Source organism: Haematobia irritans, chromosome 1, assembly GCF_050003625.1.
Source record: "Haematobia irritans isolate KBUSLIRL chromosome 1, ASM5000362v1, whole genome shotgun sequence".
Classification (NCBI taxonomy): Eukaryota; Metazoa; Arthropoda; class Insecta; order Diptera; family Muscidae; genus Haematobia; species Haematobia irritans.
The window spans coordinates 41,142,362-41,169,343 of record NC_134397.1 but is presented as its reverse complement, the minus strand read 5'-3'; the positions used below and the strand labels follow the sequence as shown (position 1 = coordinate 41,169,343).

The window sequence follows — 26,982 nt, the reverse complement described above, 5'->3', positions numbered from 1 at the left end:
TTTTAATCAAACAAATTTTGTATGCCCAATTAAAACTGTGATTGATACTAATATTTTTGTGATTGAAGATATTTCGATTAAAAAATTAATTGGATCAATTAATTTCGTGATTGAATCAGAAAAAAAATTGTGTGTAGCTTTTCGTTCTTTAAAAAGGCTCCTTTTTCGCTAGATCAAGAATTACAAAAATGTAACAGCACACAACGATTGATGTTTTTTCCAGACATTTTTCTATGAGTGTATTACAACATAAATGGGCAACTATTCCACCAGAATTGATTATTTCAGCAAATATGATTTTCTGCTGTACTTATGAAATTCCCTCTTTTTTATTATCCGTCAAGAGGTCAAGAGGTCAAAGAAACAGGTTGAAAATATTTTTATCAAATAGATCATAGAAAAGCTCGAAAAATATTTTTTTCTCATTTGTTGATTGGTGTAATTTTTTTCGAATACAATTTCACATTCTCGCATTTGGAACATTCACGTATGGAACTATTCAAAAACTAATCGCAAAGCAATGCCGTGGTGATATGTTAAATCTCCATCTAAATCGTGGCAAATGCTAGTTGAAAATGGCAGTAAGTTCTTTTGTTTTAATCCTGGGGGTTTCTTTTGTTTGAAATGTGGAAATTGTAGATTTTTTGTTTTGTTTTGCACATTTATGTTTAAACTTTTTAGAACATCTGTTGTTTTATTTATGTATATTGTAACAATTAATGTTTTGTTTTTTTTTTGCTTTGTTTGGTTTACTTTGTAATCTTAAATTATTATTAATAATAGTAATGGCGGTAAATTTTTAAACATTACTTTTCTCCTTGTGTTCGGAGTGTGGGTGTTGTGGTGATTTGATTCTGTTCTATGAAATATTTAAAATTCATATAATTTCTTCTATTTGTTCACTATTATTAAATTTAATTATACTTAGATTTTGTGATGCAAATTAGATCATTTTGTTTTGTTTTAAAATTAACAACATCTATTTGTTTTTGTATAGAACTTTGGTATGTGGCTTTGTTTTGGAATTTTTTTTCTTCTCTTGCTTTTCTTTATTTCCTTGTTGGTTTATTTTCCTTCTAAAGTTTTGATTAAATACTAAAGGAAATGTGTTAAATCTCATTCATTCATGTCCTCTTCTGACGATGAACTGGCTGCTGGTATAGTTGAAAACCATTGATCACGATTATTATTTTTGACTGGTCTGAAAGAAAAAATTTAATTACATTTCAGATTTATTTAAATATTAATATTTAAATATTAATAATTAATAAATATTCACAATATTCTAAGTCCCATTTTCATTAAGCTCTGTTAGTGCACTATAGATATGTTTATTTATTTTACCTTCTGTTAACTGGTACTTAAAGCCTAAGGCTATGGTCACACTAGGCAAATATTTGACAAAAATGAGTGTCAAACATTTTTACAGAAAAATTTTCCAAACATTTGGATACGATTTTTGGAAAATAACCCTGTCATGATGTTATATATCCAATATGAGCTCAAAATGTTTGCTGGTTGGGCTATGGCGACGGATTCTTTTTCGATTTCTGTCAAATATTTGCTCAGTGCGACCATAGCATAAGGCAGCTACATGAAAATGATCGTAAATTGTATAATAAATACGATTTTCTATTACTTTCGAATAACAAAAGGACAAAATTCGCTTTTCAACTACACAGAAAAAAAAATATCACCAACATATTTGTAATTGAAAAGTTGAATGAGTTGAAATGAAATAATTGAATATTTTATTTGGAAATAATTAGTTTCATACTATTCATTGGTCCATTGAATTTTGACTCAATTGTAAAGAAATAAACAACTTAATTATAATCGGAATACTCATAAGAAAATATAAACTCTTGTTAAATTACAGGCAAATTATTTCATCTAAATGAAAAATAATTGAAAATAATTGATTGTCATGAGTTTTTCGACCAAAATCAATTAAATTTTTATTTGAACCAATTAAAACTTAATTTAAGTTTCCGGAAGAATTTAATGTTTTATTTATTTCTAATTAATTTTGTGATATATACCATACTACTTTTTTAATTCTAATGTGTCAATATTTCCAAATTACACAAAAAAAAATTCACGAACATTTTTCCAATTAAAATCTTAATTGAGTTTTAAAAAATGTTCAATTAAAAATTGAATTGAATCAACAAATTTTTTAATTGAAATAAAAATCAATCACACAAATTAATAGTATCAATTAATTTGTTAATTGGATCAATTAATTTTTTTATTGACTGCCAATTAATTTTTTAATTGATACTATCATTTCTGTGATTGAAGACATTTCAATTAAAAAATTAATTGGAGCAATTAATTTCGTGATTGAATCAGAATTTTTTTTTGTGTGTAGAACACAGAAAAAAGTCTGTTGTAAAACTAGTTCTAAAATGAACTAATGCAAAAATTATATTTTTTTAGTTTTTTTTTAAATTTTATAAGAAAATTTATCCAGCCCAACGATTTATTCTTTATTCCAAATTTTATTTTTTATTCCAAATTTTATGAACTAAACGGCAGTAAAATTTCAATGACTTACAAATTAGTTAAATTCTAACTAAAACAGAAGAAGTTTTTCGTACACTTCACAAAAATAGTAATAATGAACTACAGACTGCGTGGTTAAAATGGGAATGATCTAAGTTTTTTTCTTTATTTTTAGTTCATTTTTTCTTTTCGAAAAAGATGCATTTTGCAAATGCTAAATAAAAATCCAAAAATGTCGGAAAATTTTCGTTAATTTAATGAATCTCAAAATTTGGAATACAATTTAGTTTCAGTTTGCAAACATTGAACATTCGAATGTTGACTTTTTCAAGTTTTAAAAAAGTCGATAGATCGAAAAGTCGACTATTCCAAATTTTGAGAAGTCGTCTTTCTGATTCTCAATTTATGGGCATCAAATACGTATAGTAAACAGAAAAAACTTTTTTTCTGATTTTTTTTTTTCTGTGTTTGATTCAATATTTTTGTGACTGTTATTTATTTTGAGTAGAAATTAACAAAATCTTGAAATTTTATGTGTGTTTTCAAAATCAATTAAGTTTTTAATTGCAATAATATTGGCAATATTTCTCTGTGCAGTATTGGATGCTTTGAAGAAATCCATTACAAGGGAATGGTTAAAAATATCATCAGAATACCGCAGAAATTCGTAACATGACAATTCGAAGGAATTTACATTTTGCACAGGACAAAATCGTATACTAGTATGGTGCACTGAAGAAATCCATTCCATGGAAAATACTGGCATATTACAATCGAACAGTTTGATGTCGTTTTTTGACCGACACAGAACAATAGTCACGAAAACATATCGAGTCAAAGTAAATGTGTTCTTAATATTTTTTTTTAATTTATTTTCACACATTTTTGTCATTTGTATCATTAAAAATTAATTTTCACAAAAAAAAATATATAAAACTTCGTGTTAGCTACCATGTATATATTCAAATGTTAAGCCAAATAAATATTTCATTTTTTTTATTGTACTTACGCATTCTTTTTGGAATTGGTTGGCAATGTATGCGATATACGATAATATCCAGTATCAGGCTCTTCTTTACACTCTTCCAATGATTTGCGTTGCAATGTCATAGTCTCCTGAGGACCACCAACACTACTTAATGCTTCGGCATTTAAATAATACTTAGAGCTTTGTGCTATTTTACAATTCTCACATTCACTTAGATAATCATCATCCAAACTGGTATCATTTGGTAGAAAATGTTCTTTGGGATTCAAACAGTTCTTGGATGTGGTGCATACCGGTAGTTGTTTTGTTAATATATTATTAGAAGTGGATGGGGAGATGGAGCGGTTGGTGGTGGTAGAGTGGTGGTTTATAGTTGCATTGTTACTACATCCAATTGAATGTGCATTCAAATGTGAATCCTCTGGACAATAATTAGCTGCCAATGTTGATGTAATGGTTTGGGTTTGCATATTATTAATATTAGTTGGTGGCTGCTGAAGTTGTTGGTGTGGAGAGCTATTGGAATTATTGCCTGCCATGGATGATGACGACGATGCTGTTGCACTACCACCACCACCGCTATTGGAAGATGCTGCTGCTGCATATTGTTTGGGATAGGCTGGCATAGAACATTGCGAAACCGCATAATTGGATGAGGTGGAAATGTTTGTTGGATTACAATTAATATTTGAGCTGTTGTGGACATTGTTGTGTTGCTGAACATCTCGTTTTGAGCGTAATATCTTTGGCAGTGTAGTACTTTTTGAAGTGGTTGCTGCTGTTGATGATGTTCCTCCTCCTCCGCCTCCTCCCCCACCACCATTCATCTCATTCAAATACTGATGACTATTATAGGAATTATCACTGCATAATGTGTTGGTGTTGCCATAGCCCGAATAATTTCCACCATAGCCATTGTAATTATTATTTTGCTCTGTGCCAGACGGTGGCAGACTTATGACGGAAGGTACTTTGCTTACCACACTATTTATGGTGCTATTCAATGACATCTTACCACCTCCCACATTCTTTGGCAGCGTATATGTGACATTATTTTGTAAAGGATAGAATGTTGAAGAGTTAATTTTACTGGTTGAACTGGTAAACGATGATGTGGTTGACGTAGTACTCAATGGTAGTGTCAATGAAGGCGGTTGTATTTTCATTATATGATCATGATGATCCTTAATCATCGAGCGATTCGAGGATGGTGTCGTAGATGCAGTGCAAGATGTTGTTGTCAAACCAATTATGGAAACTGAAGTAGCCGCAGCTGATGTAGAGGAGGGCTTACTTAAAGTGTATATAGTTTGTACAGAGGTCGTGGAAGATGATGAACAATTTGTAGAAGCTGCAGCTACCGAACTTGGCATATTGTAGGTGGATGACATTGTATGGTTGGAGGGGTTATGATTACTGTTTGTTGAATTGTTCGAGTAAGAGGAATTGTTTATGGTGTTGTTACAGTTTAGTACAATAGTTGTATTATTTTGGGAGGAGGTATTATTCGAATTCGTATTCAAATCATTTGATTTGTGATGCGATGAATTTCGATGGGTCGCATTGGATGTGGCTACAACATTGGTGGTGGTGGTGGTGTTGTTACTAGTACTAGTGTTGTGTTGATGAGTATTATTGCCGCCCGCAGAGGAGGTGGAGGAGGGTGATGAAGAACTTTTTAAATTCGTTAAACTTTTATGCAATTTCGGTGGTAATGCTGGATTCATTATATCATTATTATATGCTTTGAGGTGATGGCCTGTTGCTGTCCCATGGGCAAAACTCAAATAGGCATCGACCTTTGTTTTGTTTTGTAATAAGACGAACAAATGTTTCAATTTTCATTTGTACACGCACACACACATATATATACATATCCATCATTATCATCATCATCATCCACATTAAAACGTTCCAGAAAAGAAAGTTTTAAGAAAATTTGTTATTGCTTTTTTTGATTTTGTGGAAAATTACAAAAATTTGCATTTTTTATTTTCTTGTGGCTGTTTCATTAGTTTTTTTTTTTTTTTGATTCTTGTATGGAAGATAAATGATACAATTTTGTTGTGAATGTAGGGGGGAGAGGAGATAGTCTCAACTATAATTTTTTTTATGAGATTTTGTGGTGCAAGAGGAAATGATGATATTATTGTCTGCGTAATGAAGTAATGTTCTGTAAAATTGAAGTGATGATGGTAAATGATATAGAAAAGATGTTTTTTTTTCGAAATAAATAACAAAAACAATAACAAAACAGTATAGGTAGATACATAACCATCAATATTATTATCATATGACCTTGCATTTGATATTCGATTACAATTTGTTAAATGAAATTCTTTACTTATTTTTAATTGCATGTTCAAATTAGGCATTTTATGTTTTAATAAATTCTATTATTATTTTTTTTATTGTAACTAAAAATAAAATGTATTGGGAAACAAGTGTATCCAGGCTGAATCTATATCATCCAGAGTCGAATTTTTATGGCTGTAGCAATAGCATATAGAAAGGAATTTTAAAACTTCTTCAAACTAAAGTGGATCGGACGAAATTTGTTTCTCCACGATGTTTAAGAAATGAAATCTTGGGATCGTTTTATATAGGGGTTACATATAAATAAGAACCGAAACTGGAAAAATTTTGGATTGGTTATCAAATGGCATATACTGACATCACATACCAAATTTCTTGACTAAATTAACTTAGCTACACTAGGAGGCTCTAGAAGTAAAATCTATGGTCGCTTTATACACACAAAATTTTTTTTTCTTATTCAATCACGAAATTAATTGATCCAATTAATTTTTTAATTGAAATGTCTTCAATCACGGAAATGATAGTATCAATTAAAAAATTAATTGAATGCCAATTGAAAAATTAATTGATCCAATTAAAAAATTAATTGATACTATTAATTGTTGTGATTGATTTTTGTTTCAATTAAAAAATTTGTTGATTCAATTAAATTTTTAATTGAATATCTTTTTAAACTCTATTAAAATTTTAATTGGAAAATTTTTCGTGAAATTTTTTTCTGTGTATAGAGACTATACAGCAGAAAAGTCTGCAAAAACAGTATAAAGTCTGCTGAAAAAGGGACAGCAGTCACTGTTTGCTGAAATAGCAAACATTTCCTGCTATTTTTTAAGCTCGATTACACTGAAACATGTTTTATTTTGGCTAAAACAAATAAAAATGTCAACTTAGGAGCTATCCTACCATAATTAACACAATATTTTATGAATATCTATAGTATTTGACCAAACATCTGAATATTTATCGAATTGAGGCATAACAGCAAACAAAATGTTTGTTGATTGTATTTAGGAGCTTGTAAGTATATTACAGTGCAAAAATATACCAAAAACTACTTTTGGTTCTTAAATATGCTTTGGGGAAAATTTTATAACCTAAAAATTTTATAAATTGTTGTTCATTAGGCCCTGAAGTACAAAAATATAACAGCAGACATCGACTGCTGTTTTTAACAGATTTTTTTCTATGAGTGTACCTAAAAGTCGTCTAATATGGCGATATGGATCAATTTAAACCCTTCCAAAATGATTGTGTTTACTTAACTTACAACCGTCCGAAGTAATTTTCCATCTCGTTTTCATCGTACAGAAAAAAAGTTCACGAAAATTTTTCAAATTAAAATTTTAATTAAGTTTTAAAAAAATATTCAATTAAAATTTTAATTGATTCAACACATTTTTTAATTGAAACAAAAATCAATCAAGAAAATTAATAGTATCAATAAATTTTTTAATTGGGTCAAATAATTTTTTAATTAAAAATTTTTTTATTTTAAATTAAATAATAAAATTTTGTGTGTGTGCGAGCATGGCATTAAAGTAAGTGTGACTCATTGAGAAAATATTTTCGAAACACGTGTAAACCAAGAGTTACTAAAACATTTTTTCCTCCACAAAAGTGAACGGATTCTAAAATTTTAGAATAGTTCTATTGAATTGGTAACGCTTTGTATCAACTGCTTTATATTTTTTTGTTATTTGCATATTTAACGGCCATTTTCAAGTACCTCAATTAGGGTTTAACTGCCAGTTGACGGAATATAATTTATAGGACAATTTTTCAGCAGTTAAGGTTACACAGAAAAAAATATCACCAAAATATTCCCAATTAAAAAGTTGATTGAAGTTGACAATTTTTTCAATTAACAAATTAATTGATACGATTAACATTTTAATCAAACTCGGAAGACTATGTCAATAAAAAAGTGATAGAAAATTATTTTAATTTGCAGATCAGTTCAACCAGATAAATGTTAAGAATTTACCTATGAAGACTAGATCAGATTCTGAATTTATAAGAACCCTTTTTTGTTTGAGTTTTACAGGAATCATAAACATATCTTGTAAGTATGCAAGAAAATGATGAAATAACGCCTTGATTTGAAATCTAAAATCTGTAGATTTTCATCCCAATTATTTATATGATTACGAGAAGTAAAATTTTTGGAAATTTTGCATTCAGTTTCAATAAGTGAAATCGGTCTATATGGAGGTCTTACCAAATGGACCAATAAAACTAAATCATATACACTTTGTGTATGGGGCGATACAAAAACATGGAAGGATACACTCAGTATTCAGCACATCTAATTGTAGTTCTAGAATCTAGACCCCAAATCGGAAGGCCGTTGTAGAAGAGGGTTATATCAAAAACTGTACCGATACACAATATATTCCGCACACCTCTTTGTGGTCTTAGAATACCTCTAGATTTCCAATTTCCGGCAAATTGGATAAAAACTACGGATTCTAGAAGCCCAAGAAGTAAAATCGGAGATCGGTCAATATGGGGCTATATCAAAACATGGATCGATAATCTCCATTTTCGGCACATCTCTTTATTTTCCTAGAATACCTCTACAATTCCAATTTCAAGCAAATTGGATAAAAACTATGGATTCTAGAAGCCCAAGAAGTAAAATCGAGAGATCGGTTTATATGGGGGCTATATCAAAACATGGTCCTATAATCATCGTTCTCGGCAAATCTCTTTATTTTCCTAGAATACCTCTAGATTTCCAATTTCAGACAAATTGGGTAAAAACTACGGATTCTAGAAGCCCAAGAAGTAAAATCGTCTATATGGAGGCTATACCAAAACATGGACCGGTACTCACCATTTTCGACACACGTCTTTATGGTCGTAGAATAACTCTAGATTTCAAATTTCAAGCAAATTGGATAAAAACTACGGATTGGAGAAGCCCAAAAAGTGAAATCGGGAGATCGTTCTATATGGAGGCTATATCAAAACATGGACCGGTACTCACCATTTTCGATACACGTATTTATGGTCGTAAAATACCTCTAGATTTCTAATTTCAGGCAAATCGCCCAAGAAGCAAAATCGGGAAATCGCTCCATATGGGGGTTATACCAAAACATGGACCGATAGGCACATTTTTCGGTACACATTTTGACGGCCCTAAAATACCTCTAGATTTCCAATTTCAGGCAAATTGGATAAAAACTACAGTTTCTATAAGCCCAAGACCCCAAATCGGGAGGTCGGTTTATATGGGGACTATATCAAAGCTTGGACCGATAAAGCCCATCTTCGAACTTGACCTGCTGCAAACAAAAGACGAATCTGTGCCAAATTTCAGGACGATAGCGCCATTATTGAAGGTTGTAGCGTGATTACGACAGACAGACGGAGAGACGGCCATGCTTATATCGTCTTGGAATTTCTTCCTGATGAAGAATATATATACTTTATATAGTCGGAAATCGATATTTCGACAAACTTATTATACCCCCGTCACCATTCTATGGTGGTGGGTATAATTAATTGAGATTTGCAATCAATTAAAAATTTATTGAAATTTGCTGATTTCATTATAATTAAATAATTAATTTTTTAATGAAGATAATGTCCAATTAAAACTGTGATTGACACAATCATTTTCGTGATTGAAGACATTTCAATTAAAAAGTTGATTAAATCAATTAATTTCGTGATTGAATCAGAAAAAATGTATTTGTGTGTAACGAAGCACTAACGGAGCTTCATGAAAATTTTAATAAATTCAATTCTTTTTAAATAAAATAATTGTCGTAGTTGAATTCTGTTGAAAAGCATTTTCTGTTAAATACCACCCGTCTTTGGAACTCCATACCCCATGAATATAATTTTTGATAACGCTACATAATTTAAAAACTTTTTACAAATTCTAATCCTTACGTTCGTAATACAATCTAATGTGAATATAAATTATTTATGTTTTCTCTTTGTGTGAATTATATTGTGACATTTTTTTGTTGTAATACAAATCTTGGAATCTCCTTAAACCGCATTTCTCGGCCCTCCTTTTTAGAATTCTATTTTTCTTTAAATCATTTGAAAGTAATTATTGCCCTAATATGATAATAATATGATGTTTTAAAATTTAAAAGAAATTATAATAAAAAAAAAACTAAATTGTGAAACTTGTGATTTGGACAAGTCGTTTTCAAAAATGTCTCTACGATACCATACATACCTTGCTATTCAAGTATGCTGCTGCAGCCGGGGATGTGGCTCCGTCAACCATTGATGCACGAGTACTACTGGCACTCCGTAACCTATCACCACTGCTGCTTGAGCTGCGTTTTGTAACTCTGCCTAAAACAATAGGTGAAGAATCATCATGATGCTGCGGTGGCAAAATTAGTGATGAGGAATGGTGACCATGTCCACCATGATGATGGGAGTGACCATGGTGGTGATGCTGTTGTTGTTGCTGTGGCTGTGGCTGAGTGGTGGATGGGTTTGTCAATTCTCCAGTTGATATTGTAGCAATTTTCCCTTCATAATTGCAATGGCTGGAATTGGTTGAGCGTTTCATTGTATTACTGGCCGAATTGATCACATTGTTGTCCATCGATGATGACGATTGTGATGATTTTGTGCTTCTTTGTTGATAGCTTAGAGAATTTGTATTTGAGTTGTTGGCTTGTAGACGCGATGAGGAGTGTTGACTAGGAGAAGGTGAGTTCGAGGCGGAGGAGTTGGGATTCAGTTTGCTACTCAATACTGTGAAAAAAGCATTATTGGTAGCATTTTGAGCATTGCTGAGTTGCGTGGAACCCATATAAGACATTGGCACGTGTTGTACAGGGCACTGGCACGTTGGCTTTTTTGTGGATGAAGAGGCATTCGAAGATGCCGAAGAAGAAGCATTGCTATTCACTGATGAATTTGCAGATAACTTCGACTCTTTCGTTTTGCCACTACCACTTACATTTTGCGACAATGGATCCGCCACAGCGTAATACCTTGGCATAGTTCGATGGTAACGTTTCGAACTTGATGACGAGGAGATTTTTGAGGAGCCTGTCGTCGAATTTGTGGACGACTTATTCGTTTGAGAATGTTGCAGAGGCAAAGTATTGTGACCAGATGCCGGCATTTGGATTTGATTCTCAGTATTGGGAGAAGTAAATAAGGTTACATGCTCGTTTGTTCCATTGGAATCATCAACATCTATGGCAGGTGTAGAAATGGCTGATGTTAAAGATGGCGAAATATTGCCAAATTGGGTGGGAGATGCTGTTTCTTCGGCTTCTGTTGCCGCAGTGGCATTTGAACAAGGTGGTAACGAATGATAGCCACGGCCTGAGCCGGAATTGTTGGCCACATTTACCTCAACATCCACTACGTATTGCTGTAACGGAGGTTCCGTAGTTCTGTGCAGACGTCTAGATACTGTACTAGTGGCCACATTTGCCACATTCAAATGACAATTTTTGTATCCACAGTCATTGCTATTGCTGGAAACTCCTATATGTTGCTGTTGAGTTCCCGAGTCCCGTTGCCTACTCAACGTTGCTGTATTTGCTGCTAATGTTGAGGTCATTATCTGAGCCGGCTGAAGTACACTTTGCGTTGTTGACGGCTGTTGATTTGTGGACATTTGTTGTTGTTGATTTATCACTGGTGTCATTGTTTGCACACATATCGAATTACTTTGAGCTATATGAACTCGACTAGCACTGCCACTATTATTACCACCAACATTGCCAGCCATTATAGCAGCTGCCTGTTGGCCCTGTATTAGTGTCGCTCCCGTATTGTTGTCATCTTGTAAGCTATAAGGTGGCTGATGATTTTCTCCGGTAGCTATGGTTGTTATATTTCCACCACTGTTTATATTGATATTTATTAAATTTGTGGTGCTTTGGGTAATTTGATGAGACTGAGATTGGTTTTGAGATTGTGGTTGTGCGGGAGCTAAAACATGTGCCTGAATGGGTACAACATGTGCATTCTGATGGCTCATTTGAGGTTGCTGATGATGTTGTATCTGTTGCATTTGTTGCGCCTGTGCCCGTCGATTCATATCTGTTTGAAGTTCCACCGAATTCATACCCAATGCAGCTCTTTGATTTGCAGCGGCCACTTGAGCCACAGCTGCGGCAGCAGCACATTGTGCGCTGAGAGCTTCAGCTTGAGAAATAGCAACAGCCTCATCGTATGGTGGTGGAGCTTCACCTCGAGGAAAATAACCACTGGGTGGTTTCCAGAGAGGATAGTGTGCTGCTCCACCATATGTATAATCCATACTGCTTAGATTACCCTCCATATAGCCCATATTGCCTGCAATATAACTAAAATTTGAAAAGGAAAGAAAATTAGAGTTTCTTTTTTTATATGTAGTGAACTTCCACAACTTACCCAATACTACCCACAATACTCCTTTGGTCCTCAGCTGTTTGTCTATTCTCACGGGCCCTTAACTTTTTACGTCTGAAGCGGTTAATTAAGAAAAATATCATGGACAATGACAGTGTGGCAGTTATGCCACTAACGATTAGTCAAACGCCAAAGTCAGTACTCCCATCCGCTAGTTGATCATCGAGACATATCACTTCGCAGCAGTTATTCCCAGAACCCACAGTTTGAAAAGATTTGCATTTGGTGAAGGCCTCACAGAGAACCATTTTACATGCTTTCGGTAGGCCACTATCACAAATGCATAAACGGCAAGAGTCTGGACCAGGCATGTAATGCATGCCTGTTTCATAAAGTTTACCATTGTAATCACGACAATGCCCTCCCGGTATAAGACTCGAGCTGGCAGATAGTACATCTATATGGAATAAAAAATTCAATTCAATTTATGAAAATTCATAAAATTCTAAAACAAAATACAAAATAAATTAAAGATGAAAAAATATTATTTTTATTGTTTCACATAGTCACAGAGTAACAAGAGCATGTAAAATATCAGAGGTTGGAAGACCAACATCAATCCTTATATTCTTACAAATAAACATTGGCGAATAAGAGGAATGATATCCTATGAATCTCACTAAGAAGACTCAGACTCAGGCAAGGGACCTCTATGAAGTAACGTTTACCATAACAACAAATGCAGAGGGAACACACGTCAGCTAAGCAGCTAGGAATTGAGGCGGCTGCACATGTTTGACCTTAGTTAGGCAATACACCCAAAATTTTTTTTACAGAAATTTTCTATAGAAATAAAATTTTGGCAAAATTTTCTATAGAAATAAAAATTTGACAAAATTTTCTATAGAAATAAAATTTTGACAAAATTTTCTATAGAAATAAAATTTTGACAAAATATTCTATAGAAATAAAATTTTGACATAATTTTCTACAGAAATAAAGTTTTGACAAAATTTTCTATGGAAATAAAATTTTGCTAAAATTTTCTATAGAAATAAAATTTGGCTAATATTTTCTACAGAAATAAAATATTATAAATTTTTCTACAAAATAAAATTTTGACAAAATTTTCTATAGAAATGAAATTTTGGCAAAATTTTCTATAGAAATAAAAATTTTACAAAATTTTCTATAGAAATAAAATTTTGACAAAATTTTCTATAGAAATAAAATTTTGACAAAATTTTCTATAGAAATAAAATGTTGACAAAATTTTCTATAGAAATAAAATTTTGACAAAATATTCTATAGAAATAAAATTTTGACATAATTTTCTATAGAAATAAAGTTTTGACAAAATTTTCTAAAGAAATAAAATTTTGCTAATATTTTCTACAGAAATAAAATTTTATATTTTTTTATATAAAAATGAAATTTTGGCAAAATTTTCTATATAAAAAAAATTGACAAAATTTTCTATAGAAATAAAAATTTGACAAAATTTTCTATAGAAATAAAATTTTGACAAAATTAAGAGGTTGGCTGATAAGTCCCCGGTCTAAGAAAGAAAAACACATTTTTTTGTCAAAATTCGTTATTATTCAACATAGTTCCCTTCAAAAGCGATACAACGATTATAACGACCTTCCAATTTTTTGATACCATTTTGATAGTACTCCTTCGGGTTTGCCTCAAAATTGGCCTCAGTTTCGGCGATCACCTCTTCATTGCAGCCAATTTTTTTCCCTGCGAGCATCCTCTTGAGGTCTGAGAACAAGAAAAAGTCGCTGGGGGCCAGATCTGGAGAACACGGTGGGTGGGGAAGCTATTCGAAGCCCAATTCATGAATTTTTGCCATCGTTCTCAATGACTTGTGGCACGGTGCGTTGTCTTGGTGGAACAACACTTTTTTCTTCTTCATATGGGGCCGTTTTCCCGCGATTTGGACCTTCAAACGTTCCAATAACGCTATATAATAGTCACTGTTGATGGTTTTTCCCTTCTCAAGATAATCGATAAAAATTATTTCATGCGCATCCCAAAAAACAGAGGCCATTACTTTGCCAGCGGACTTTTGAGTCTTTCCACGCTTCGGAGACGGTTCACCGGTCGCTGTCCACTCAGCCGACTGTCGATTGGACTCAGAAGTGTAGTGATGGAGCCATGTTTCATCAATTGCCACATATCGACGAAAAAACTCGGTGTATTACGAGTTAACAGTTGCAAACACCCCTCAGAATCATCAACACGTTGTTGTTTTTGGTCAAATGTGAGCTCGCGCGGCACCCATTTTGCACAGAGCTTCCGCATATCCAAATATTGATGAATGATATGACCAACACTTTCCTTTGATATCTTTAAGGGCTCTGCTATCTCGATCAACTTCATTTTACGGTCATTCAAAATCATTTTGTGGATTTTTTTGATGTTTTCGTCGGTAACCACCTCTTTCCGGCGTCCACCGTCCTCCGTGCTCATTTCACAACGCTTGAATTTTGCATACCAATCAATTATTGTTGATTTCCCTGGGGCATAGCCCGGAAACTCATTATTAAACCAAGTTTTTGCTTCTACCGTATTTTTCACAAAAGTTGCTTCACAAAAGACGCTCTATCTCACAAACTAATTGAATTACAGACGTCAAATTTTGACACGAATCATTTGAAGGTTGGTATTATATAAAAATAATATGCATTTAATACTTGCGACGCCATCTATATGTCAGACCGGGGACTTATCAGCCAATCTGTTATCTATAGAAATAAAATTTTGACAAAATTTTCGATAGAAATAGAATTTTGACAAAATTTTCGATAGAAATAGAATTTTGACAAAATTTTCTATAGATATAAAATTTTTACAAATTTTTCTATAGAAATAAAATTTTGACAAAATTTTCTATAGAAATAAAATTTTAACAAAATTTTCTATAGAACTAAAATTTTGACAAAATTTTCTATAGAAATAAAATTTTGACAAAATTTTCTATAGAAATAAAATTTTGACAAAATTTTCTATAAAAATAAAATTTTACTAAAATTTTCTATAGAAATAAAATTTTGCTAATATTTTCTATAGAAATAAAATTTTCCTAATATTTTCTATAGTAATAAAATTTTATAAATTGTTCTATAAAAATAAAATTGTGCAAAAATTTTCTATAGAATACAATTTTGACAAAATTTTCTATAGAAATACAATTTTGCTAAGATTTTCTATAGAAATAAAATTTTGCTAATATTTTCTATAGAAATAAAATTTTGGCAAAATTATCTATGAAAATAAAATTTTCTATAGAAATAAAATTGTGACGAAATTTTCCATAGAAATAAAATTTTGACAAAATTTTCTATAAAAATAAAATTTTGACAAAATTTTCTATAGAAATAAAAGTTTGCTAATTTTGTATATAGAAATAAAATTTTATAAATTGTTCTATAAAAATAAAATTGTGCAAAAATTTTCTATAGGAATAAAATTTTGGCAAAATTATCTATGAAAATAAAATTTTCTATAGAAATAAAATTTTGACAAAATTTTCTATAGATATAAAATTTTGACAAAATTTTCTACAGAAATAAAATTTTGACAAAATTTTCTATAGAAATAAAATTTTGACAAAATTTTCTATAGAAATAAAATTTTGACAAAATTTTCTATAGAAATAAAATTTTGACAAAATTTTCTATAGAAATAAAATTTTGACAAAATTTTCTACAGAAATAAAATTTTGACAAAATTTTCTATATGTATAAAATTTTGACAAAATTTTCTATATGTATAAAATTTTGACAAAATTTTCTATAAAAATAAAATTTTGACAAAATTTTCTATAGAAATAAAATTTTGACAAAATTTTCTATAGAAATAAAATTTTGACAAAATTTTCTATAGAAATAAAATTTTGACAAAATTTTCTATAAAAATAAAATTTTGACACAATTTTCTATGGAAATAAAATTTTGCTAAAATTTTCTATAAAAATAAAATTTTGCTAATATTTTCTATAGAAATAAAATTTTATAAATTGTTCTGTAAATATAAAATTGTGCAAACATTTTCAATAGAAATAAAATGTTGGCAAAATTATCTATGGAAATAAAATTTTCTATAGAAATAAAATTTTGTCAAAATTTTCTATAGAAATAAAATTTCAATTTCTTTGAAAATTTAAGTTTCGTGTTATTTCATACGATGTTGGTTCAAGCTAAAATAGTTAAAACATTTAAGTATTTGTGTAACACATTAACGATTTTAGTGTATTTCTAAAAAAGACTTTCCAAGTGAACAAGATTTTCCACTTACAGCATAAAATAAACTTTCACCTCCCTCCATTTTCCCGTACATGCGAATACGATACCCTTCATTGGGAAATAAATCTTCTTCACCTTCGGGAAACAATTTTCTTCCATTTACAAGATAATTCAAATTTACTATCTGTATTATAATCCATACTTTTGAAAAGATCTATTAATTGGTAATTATTTATGTCTAGCATACAATAACAACCAAGATGAAAACCTCCAACTTACTTATCTTGCTGGCATTGAAAAAGGCAATTGAAAGCAATTAGCATGGAGCAGAGTTCACAACAATTACTATTTATGAATAATAAATACCTTTGTGCAATGTAAATTTTGCAGTGAATAAAATAGCAGATAATTGATTTAGAATCCCAAAAGTAAAACTAGGTTATGAATATGAATTTCTCTAACAAACGTTTGATTCATTTTTATAGTTCGCATGTTAGTTATGGCTTGTATGGCAATGGAAAACGGAAATGCCACGAAGAAATTACTAGTATTCAGGTATACCACCATTGATGTATAAAGGCATCATACAACATATATGTCGTCTATTCCATATGTATTCTCATATTTCCTAATCTACATCTGTATGCAATGAGGACATGATATACCTACGTACTAGAGAGCATATGTACAACGCGTGTACATATACAATAAATATTCATATGTTTCTTTTTTTATAAAATATGATTAGGGAGCAGCAATCGTGTCCTCTAAAAAAAAAAAACAAAGAATATGACAAAACCCCAAAGACATCATCATAACAAGTAAGACATAATTTTAGTTTTCTCACCATGTACACATGTTATGAATGATGTATTTTTTGAAAGCTTGCCCCCAATACACTGCGAATGAAATAGAAATGACGCTGGATTCAAGTCTATATTTTCAAATTAACATAGGGAGTACTTAGCACAATTTGTTCTCCGCTAACCCCTTCACCAAGGTGTGGCATTTTCCACCAAAGGGATATTTATTTAACACTATGCTCAGTATACATTCTAATATCGTCTTTTTGAAAAAAAAAATTGTACTAATTGGAGCATCGTGTTTTAATAACAGAAAAGATCGCACATTTTTGAACAGGTTCTAGGCACATTTTTCAGGATAACCAAGCTTGATCCAGAAGTATAGAGATGATGAAATAGAGCTAATATATGAATGTATTCCCTTAATTACTTATGTAGCATACCTATATCGTGCAGAAAATGCTCGTAAAAGGGTAGATCGGACTTTTTAACGTATTTTTTATGTTCTAGAAAATTGCAATACCTTTTTAAAGATATTTACGCCCGTGAAATAAACAAAAATAGTATGCTGCACGGCGAAGCCAGACAAATTCGAGGAAGCACTAAGTATATTAGTGGGAGCCACCGTGGTGCAATGATTAGAATGCCCGCATTGCATACACAAGGTCGTGGGTTCGATTCCTGCTTCGACCGAACACCAAAAAGTTTTTCAGCGGTGGATTATCCCACCTCAGTAATGCTGGTGACATTCGGTGATGCTTTTCACACTTTCTTTGATGTGGATTCTATTTTACACTTTCACAGGAAGACCCCATTTTCCGATAATCGTATTCGCAAATTCCAAGATTTTTGTTTCCCTATAACAAGAGAATTCTTTCGCATAGTATTTCCAAACCATTTTATATTCACGACGACATTGTTGTAAAGGTTTATTTTTTTTATTTTTGCGATTATCGGTGAGTGTCTATCTGTGAGAGGTTCACTCTTGGCTATTGCCGTTGAACTCAAAAACTTCAAAAGAAACAATATCACATAAAAAAATAATATTTGGATTCAATCACGGATTTAATTGATCCAATTAATTTTTAATTGAAATGTCTTCAATCATAGAAATGATAGTATCAATAACCAAAGTCAATTCAAAATTAATTGATACTATTAATTTTTGTTTTAATTAAAAAATTTGTTGTATCAAATAAATCTTTAATAGAATACTTTTGAAAATTCAATTAAAATGTTAATGGGAAATATTTTGGTGAAAAGTTTTTCTGTGTAATGATATTGTTAACGTTTCCCAATGTCGTAGTATTTTCGCAAAAAAACAGCAATACGGGAAATTGTTCGGTGAGCAAGGCTCTAAGAAACAAATATTGGAGTTTTCTTGCCTTCATCATGGATTCTGGGCTAGAGATCTATACGAATTTTATTTAAGCGGACACCAATATGGAGTAGGATAGTCAAGAAGACGAAACCTATCCTAACCCCTATAACCCATCCTAAAGCTCGAATTCAAGAAACCCATTACGTTGTGGTATGCTTAAGTGGTAAATCCTTATATGTTTCAAAAACAAAACGATCTAAAATGATGAATTTCTGATCTTCGTGCTCTTACACGAGAAAAATATCCCGAGGAGCATGGTACAATTGTTTGTAACGTAGCCTTGAAGCGGACACCAATATGGAGTAGGATAGTCAAGAAGACGAAACCTATCCTAACCCCTATAACCCATCCTAAAGCTCGAATTCAAGAAACCCATTACGTTGTGGTATGCTTAAGTGGTAAATCCTTATATGTTTCAAAAACAAAACGATCTAAAATGATGAATTTCTGATCTTCGTGCTCTTACACGAGAAAAATATCCCGAGGATCATGGTACAATTGTTTGTAACGTAGACTTGAATGAGTTATTTCCGAATATCTAATTTTAATTTAATTTTTTAACATCAACAAAAGTGAAAATAACTACAATAAGATGTGAAGTTTTAATGAGCCCTTTAAAGTCAACTGATGAATCAAAGCTACCTTATAAACAATTGTACCATGTTAAGGATCGTTTTTACAAAGCTGAGTACGCGTACGAAAATTTGGATTTAATTTTTTTATAGAAATAAAATTTTAACAAAATTTTCTGGAGATATTAAATTTTGAATAGTTTTTTTTTTTATAAAAATAAATTTTTGACAAAATTTCCTATAGAAATAAATTTTTAACAAAATTTCCTATAGAAAAAAATTTTGACAAAATTTTCTATAGAAATAAAATTTTGACAATATATATTATAGAAATAAAAATTTTGACAAAATTTCCTACAGAAATAAAATTTTAACAAAATTTTCTATAGAAATAGAATTTTGACAAAATTTTCTATAGAAATAAAAATTTGGACAAAAAAAATATAGAACATTTTTTCTATAGAAATAAAATTTTGACGAAATTTTCTTAGAAATAAAATTTTTACAAAATTTTCTATAGAAATAAAATTTTGGCAAAATTTTCTATAGAAATAGCATTTTGACAAAATTTCCTACAGAAATAAAATTTTAACAAAATTTTCTATAGAAATAAAATTTTGACAAAATTTTCTATAGAAATAAAAATTTTGACAAAATTTTCTATAGAAATAAAATTTTGACAAAATTTTCTAAAGAAATAAAATTTTGACAACATTTTCTATAGAAATAAAAATTTTGACAAAATTTTCTATAGAAAAGAATTTTGACAAAATTTGAATGTTCATCGAACCTGTCGTCAAAATAAAAGCGACTTGTATGGGGAAAATATTTTGGATTGTGTTTTGGGGCCATGGGCACCGTCGCGTAAAGTTCGTATAAACAATTTGTGTCCAATTCGCCAGATGCCAATACGATCGTAGATTTAAATAACATGGTAACGACTATGATATGCCAGTGCTAAAGAGTACCATTGTCCGGATATTGAAAGAAATGGAGAAAGATTACATACGTTCAACTTGATAACCTTTTTTGGTAGACGCAGAGCATTATTCGAGACAAAAGGTGGTCATATCGAGCAAAAGTTGGATTCGGATACTGATTCTTCTGATTTGTTCCATAATTTTTGGGTTTTAGTCTGATATAAAGCGGGCTGCCTCCACTTTATATCAGACTCTGACAATTCAGCCGAATTGATATCACATTGTGTCAGCTACTCTCAATTAAGGCTTTGCTAAAAAACCCAGGCTTAGTTTATGTGCTTGGTAGGTCTCCTTCCAGGCCTGTCTAGCCATTACAGAGGCCTGATCAGGACATTATGCCTTCCTTCCACCATTTTACATAGGGTGAGATTGGAGGTCGCCTCAATTAATTATGAGGAAGTCATTACCAAATTTGTGGCTTAATAGGTAGCTTCACAAATTTCACATTTAATGAGCGCGACTTTATTTTTTTTTTTTGTTCTAGTAGTAGGCTTAAAGGGTTAAATATTTTTATGTTCCAAAGGAGATTGCATAGAGTGAATAGAAAGGAGACAAAATAAAAGTGGGTTAGAAACAAAAAAGCTGATTTTTTTTTCAAAAAAATTGAGAAATGATGATGATGACGGTGACGGTGAGAGACAACAATATTCTCGGTAAGCATTAGTAAGAAAGTGCGAGCGAGCAAGAAGGACAATTGTACGATGCGTTTTCAAAGGACTCGCCTCAGTCTCTGGTGGGATTTCATCTCTCTTGTTGGATAAACATTACACATATACTCACTCACACACACACAAAGCAAGAAAACAGGAAACACTCATTTCTCTCCATCTCATGTATGAAACGCATGCAAAATTATAAATATACCATCCAAATGTGTGCCATGGATAAGTTTTTTTTTATTTTTCTTCTTCTTTTTGTGCCACCAAAAAGTGGGGGCTGGCTTTTAGCCTGCATACACATGGATTCATGGACATCCATTAAAAAAAAAAAACGATTAACACTCACGCACTCATACACACACTCACACATCTATATAAGAATTTTAAAAATTTTATTTCCTTCATTTTTGAATAGGAAATTATTTAACATTTCTACTTCCTATCCTCAATAAAAACAATTCTTATAAGATTTTTATATCATGAAGTACACAAAAAAATTCTTCATTGCCATTTCTCCACTTTGGGCAAATTGGACATTTTCACGGGATTTCTAATGTAAGGTCGTAGAAATGTTTAAATCTTTTTACCTTTAATATTATGAATGAAATTTATCACAAACACGATTTGTAAATACATTTTATTGCACTTTGTTTGTATCTACGGCTGTTGAAAATGGTTTTTATTCACATAAAATAACAATTTTGAATTCAAATAAATGACCAGAAAACTTTTATTTATGTATACATGGAAAAAATCGGACTGACTAGAGATATGACATATTGGTTGTGTTCACTAAGTGAGAGCTCAGGGCTCAGAACAATGACAAGAGATTACATACTTTTTATATCAACACTGTCTACATCAAGAAAAAATGACCACATCAAGAAAAAATAATGAGGTAGTGTCACTTCTACATCGGATACTATTAAACGCCGTCATTTATTGTATCTTGTCGAAACCGTGATACTATTTGAAAGCCGTCTCATTACCGGAACCGGAAGTGCTGATAATTTTAAATATATATTTGATTAAAAGAATATTAAATCGTGAATGAGGTACTAAAATGGTTACAAATGAACGAAGAAAACGTGGTAACATTTAATTTTAATGTTTAAGGTTGAATTACATACCATGCGTTAAAGGTGGAATTACATACCATGCGATCATGCGTGCGTACGTTGTACTCGAATGCGTTGACGAATACGATTCTTCAATTGAATTACACAGCATGCGTCGGAATACCAATGAATTTGCTGATTACATTCCTTGCCTCTGCGCTTCTTGTTATGTTTTTGGATTCCATACACTTTTTAATGTATAGAACTTTATGTATTTTAAATTCAATCAATAATTTTTAGTCAATATTTTAAATTGTTTTTCGTTTCTTGATTTGTTTACATGTTGTTTAATGTTGTCAGCGCACCCGACGCATTGAAAAGTTAAAAGTTCGTCAACTTTATGCGTCATATATTCATACGTTACTTTTGTCGTGTGACTCAAACAATTGTAGTTATAACATTTTAACTTTTTTTGACAAAAGCATATAACGTACGCACGCATGACCGCATGGTATGTAATTCCACCTTAATCCGTGCGTTGATGGAAGGGTTGGGTTCGGTTTGATTAAATAAATAAACAAAATGCATCGCCAAATGTATGGACTGCTCCGTTGCATAGAAAGAGAAATCAATCATGTGCCTCATATGTGTGTGTCCTGCATTATGTTCGCATTAGTAAGCACATAGTGGTCAGGGTCTGTCAAAAAATGTGTCTACCAGAAATATTGATTTTAGACCCCATAAAATGTATACAGATCGTCTCAGAATCACCTCCTGAGTCGATTGGTGTCCGTCTGTCCATGTAGTTGTTGTTCATAGGATTCCGGTCGCAATTATTAACCGATTTTGATGAAATTTGGTACAGGGCATTTTTTTGGAAACAAGGACGAACGCTATTGGAAGAAATCGGATCAAAATTAGATATGGCTCCCATTTATATGTATCGCCCGATTTCGATAAATACACCCAGAAAAAAGGGGCTCTAATGCCAACTGAACTTTATTTTAGTTCATGAAGATTAGTTGATTTTAGTTAAATTTGTCACAATACGAGTAAATGTTCCTTAGTTGAATAATTTTTTGCTAACTTTAATGGCATGAACTAAAAACAAGAAAAAAAGTTTTATACAAATATCCCTGCCAACATTTTTTGAATTTGGGGGCGCTTCTGAGAATCCCCACTACGTCGAAAACAGTCGTATATGATATCCAAAACTCCTCGGAAAAGCGCCGTCACTATTGAGAAGTTGTACCACGCCAAGTTACTACAAAAAGGTATCGCATGAGTGCAATTATTAGGTGCCCTTCTGGATACATTAAGAAGGACGCCAATAAGAGCCCCTTCAAACAATCAGAGAAAGTGCATTTTAAGATAGTTGTAAAATAATCATTGTGGACAAGTAAAACGCGATTGTTTAGATTTTTATTAATTTTATTAAACATTTATAATTATTATATGAATGAATACTAATAAAAAAATTCATAAATATAACATTTATAGGACTATCACATCACATTTAACATATTTTTATGCATTAATAAAATATTGATGTTGAGTTACATGTTGTAGCGTCTATCAGCCAGTGCTTTTATTCCCAATGGAGGCAGCGTGCCTGGGAAAATATTTAAAAAACTTCACTTTATTCCATTTGGAAAGTCAAAAATTGTTCACCAATATACCTTTTACAATTTTAAGCGAAATAACTATGTTCTCAGCACTTCATTATCGCTTTTATTTAAATAAATTATAAGAAGCTAGTTATGCTTGGTGTTTCACAAAATATAAAATGGCTCTTGTAACAATAGTGATGGCAACATACTTTCATGCGAATAGTGATGGCAAAATACTATCACAGTGTTCGATTGTTGCAGTGTCACTTACGAGTCTGTGGTTGCGATGAGGATGAAATGGAACTTTGAAATGCTGGCAGGGATAGTGCACAATTTTACTAAAAAATAAAATAGTTCATATTTTCCTAAAATGGCAGAAGTTTGCTTAAATTGAGTTCATAAGTCTCTCAAATGAGTAAATTTTACTAAAATTGTACCTGTCATGAACTTCGTATAGCGCTAAAGATATTTTAACAATTTTTAAATCCAATTTTTTCTTTCAACATATGAAATTTTCTTAAACAAGAGAAAAAATTAATTATTTTTAATAAATTTTCTTCAATTTGACAAAAAGTATTAACTTATTTGTAACATGTTGCAATTAGAAAACAATTTTAGTTAAAATTTTCTAAAATAAACCTACATTTTCTTCCACGCTGGGTTCACTTTTTTTTGGGTGTGGAGTCAGATTGCGCCCATTTACTTTTTTTACCGATCAGCGTCAAATTTACCACAAATTAATTTATTTTACCACCCTTTAAGTGTGCAAATTTCATCGAAAACGGTTCAGATTACGATATAGCTCCCATATATATGTATTGCCCGATTTTCCCAAATTTGGCCATAAGTCCCTTATTTATCAACCGATCTTACTCAAAGGTGGCCAAATCTAATTTTATGTTCTACGTACTATATTTACAGAAAATCATGGAAATCGGTTCAGATTTAGCTATTGCTTCCATATATATGTATCGCCCGATTTTGGCAAATTTGGCCATAAACCCCTTTTTTATCAACCGATATTACTCAAATTTAGCCAAATCTAATTTTCTATAGTACTTAATATATGAGCAAAAAATCATGGAAATCTGTTCAGATTTAAATGTAGCTCCCATATATATGTATCGCCCGATTTTCCAAAATTTATCATAATAGCTTTATTTATTAGCCGATCTTACTCAAATTTAGCACAAAGTAACCATATACGGTATCAACCAAATCTGCAAAATATCATCCAAATTGGTTCATATTTAGACACAGCTCCCATAACATATAACATATATGCATCGCTCGTTTTTTCCAAATTTGCCCATAATACTCTTATTTATTAACCAATGTTACTCAAATTTCAAATTTTGAAATGTTAATAATGAACTCAATATTGGTGGCATACTAACTTTATAGCTTCCAATATAAGGCATTTCTGTTCAGATTGTATAAAACTCGCACACAGAACAAAATTTCCGTAGTTAAACTAACGCTAAATTTAACTTATTTGCTTGTAGTTAAATTTTATTAATTTTATCGAAATTTTCCACAGCTTAATGAAATCTTTCTTTTTTAAGTATGTCTCAAAAATTTTATGAACTAAACGTGAGTATAAAGTTCAATGATCGTACACATAAGTTCAATATGAACTAAAGCAAAAGAAGATTTTCGTATGATTCTCAAAAATAGTAAGAATGAACTACTATATGGTTAAAATGATTATGATTTCGCGCCAATGATATTCTTCCTTACTTTTTGTTAATTTTTTCTTCTATGAGATGATGTTTCGTGAACTGCATTTAAAAAGTACAACAGGGCATTCAAATTTCCTGGTTTTAACAACGCTTTGTGGAAATCTTAAAATGTGGAGTAAAATTTAGTTCAATTTTCGTGCGTGGTAGTTCATTCTTCCTACACTCATAGAAAAAAGTCTGCTAAAAACAGCAGTCGATGTCTGCTGTTATATTTTTGTACTTCAGGACCTAATGAACAACAAATTGTAAAATTTTTAGGTTATAAATTTTTCCTCAAAGCATATTTAAGAACCAAAAGTAGTTTTTGGTATATTTTTGCACTGTAATATACTTACAAGCTCCTAAACACGATCAGCAAACATTTTGTTTGCTGTTATGCCTCAATTCGATAAATATTCAGATTTTTGGTCAAATACTATAGATATTCATAAAATATTGTTTTAATATATGTCAGTTGACATTTTTATTTGTTTCAACCAAAATAAAACATGTTTTGCTGTAATCGAGCTTAAACAATAGCAGGAAATGTTTGCTATTTCAGCAAACAGTTACTGCTGTCCCTTTTTCAGCAGACTTTCTGCTGTTTTAGCAGACTTTTCTGCTGTCCCTACTAACAAATTTCTTTGGGTGTATAAATCAGTTCACTTGTTTTCGGTGCATAAACATGTACCCTTAATCTTCGTAAATATGGAAATGCGGTTGATCTCCCAAATCTATACGATTGATACCCCAAAAACAATGTTTACTAATTCTGTAGGGATGGCTTAGGGTATGACATAGTCGGGTCCACCCGACTTTCTACTTTACTCACTTGTTTTCATGGTTTCTTTTCTTAATAATTTATTTTAAAGAAAGAAAACTTAATAAATAGATACTTCGAACGAATCCTTTCCTGGTCAGCCTAAACATTAGGCCATCTCTCAATATACGGCGATATGGAACATGATATTTAAGCAACTGGTCTAAGATACATTTTTACGTAGGGGGTAGTCCAACTGAGACTACAAAACATGAGGCTCTGAAGATACGTTTGCTGGAGAATTGCAAAATATGCTAATATTTGTGCCCGGCAATTTGCAACCCAAGAATGCCACACTGGTTGTTGACCCAGAGAATAGGACCCCCCACATATTCTCTTGTCCAGCTAAAACTACCCGATCCATCACTAGATTACTCAGGACACATCCCAACTTATGTTAGGTGGCAGCTCGATGTATCAGGCTCACTTAGACTATTCAGTCCATTGTGATACCACATTGTCACAGATACCAACTTAATCGGAGAGTTCCTTGATCTGGATACAAGCTTAAGCGCATAACATAGAATGGATGAAATCACAATAAACAGTAACAACAACCACACCCATATATTCTACATTTTACTCTGTTCAAAACTAAATATTAAAAAAAAATTACATGTTAAAATATTGAAAAAAAAAATAATTTACATATTAAAAATTAAGATTAAAGTTTACCTTAACTTTTTTTGAAGTTATTTCAAATTATCCCATTAACCGCTTACAAACCTCCTCCATCTTCAATGGGACAGATATTTGCAGCATTTTGTTATATTACACGACTGTTGTAGTGTTTAATTATCCTAGGTCATAACTTATTACAAATACTCCATGCTTATGACCTTGACATGCTAGTCTCAAATTGTCCCAGACAATTTAATCTTAATTTAGAAAATTTGTTATTTATTTCCACTCAATGGTTTTACAGTCACAATTTTCTTTTTCGAAATTTCTTTACAGGCGATAAGACTACATTTAAA

General features: G+C 31.4%; 1 protein-coding gene across 4 annotated transcripts; it reads right to left on the bottom strand.

The window, feature by feature from the left end:
- Positions 1-633: 633 nt before the first annotated feature.
- Positions 634-26,982, bottom strand: LOC142220698 (uncharacterized). Of its 4 annotated transcripts, none has more exons than XM_075289969.1 (5): positions 26,681-26,982; positions 12,191-12,605; positions 10,017-12,123; positions 3,518-5,295; positions 634-1,201 (listed from the first exon to the last, which is right to left on the bottom strand). In XM_075289969.1, exons 2-5 carry the CDS (start codon positions 12,289-12,291, stop codon positions 1,117-1,119), a joined length of 4,071 nt encoding a protein of 1,356 aa, XP_075146084.1. In that variant the 5' UTR covers positions 12,292-12,605; positions 26,681-26,982; the 3' UTR covers positions 634-1,116. The 4 variants fall into 4 exon arrangements, with proteins under 4 accessions (XP_075146084.1, XP_075146082.1, XP_075146081.1 ...); XM_075289967.1 differs by lacking the exon at positions 26,681-26,982 and adding an exon at positions 21,384-21,551 and having other exon boundaries at positions 634-1,196; XM_075289966.1 differs by lacking the exon at positions 26,681-26,982 and adding an exon at positions 21,384-21,550.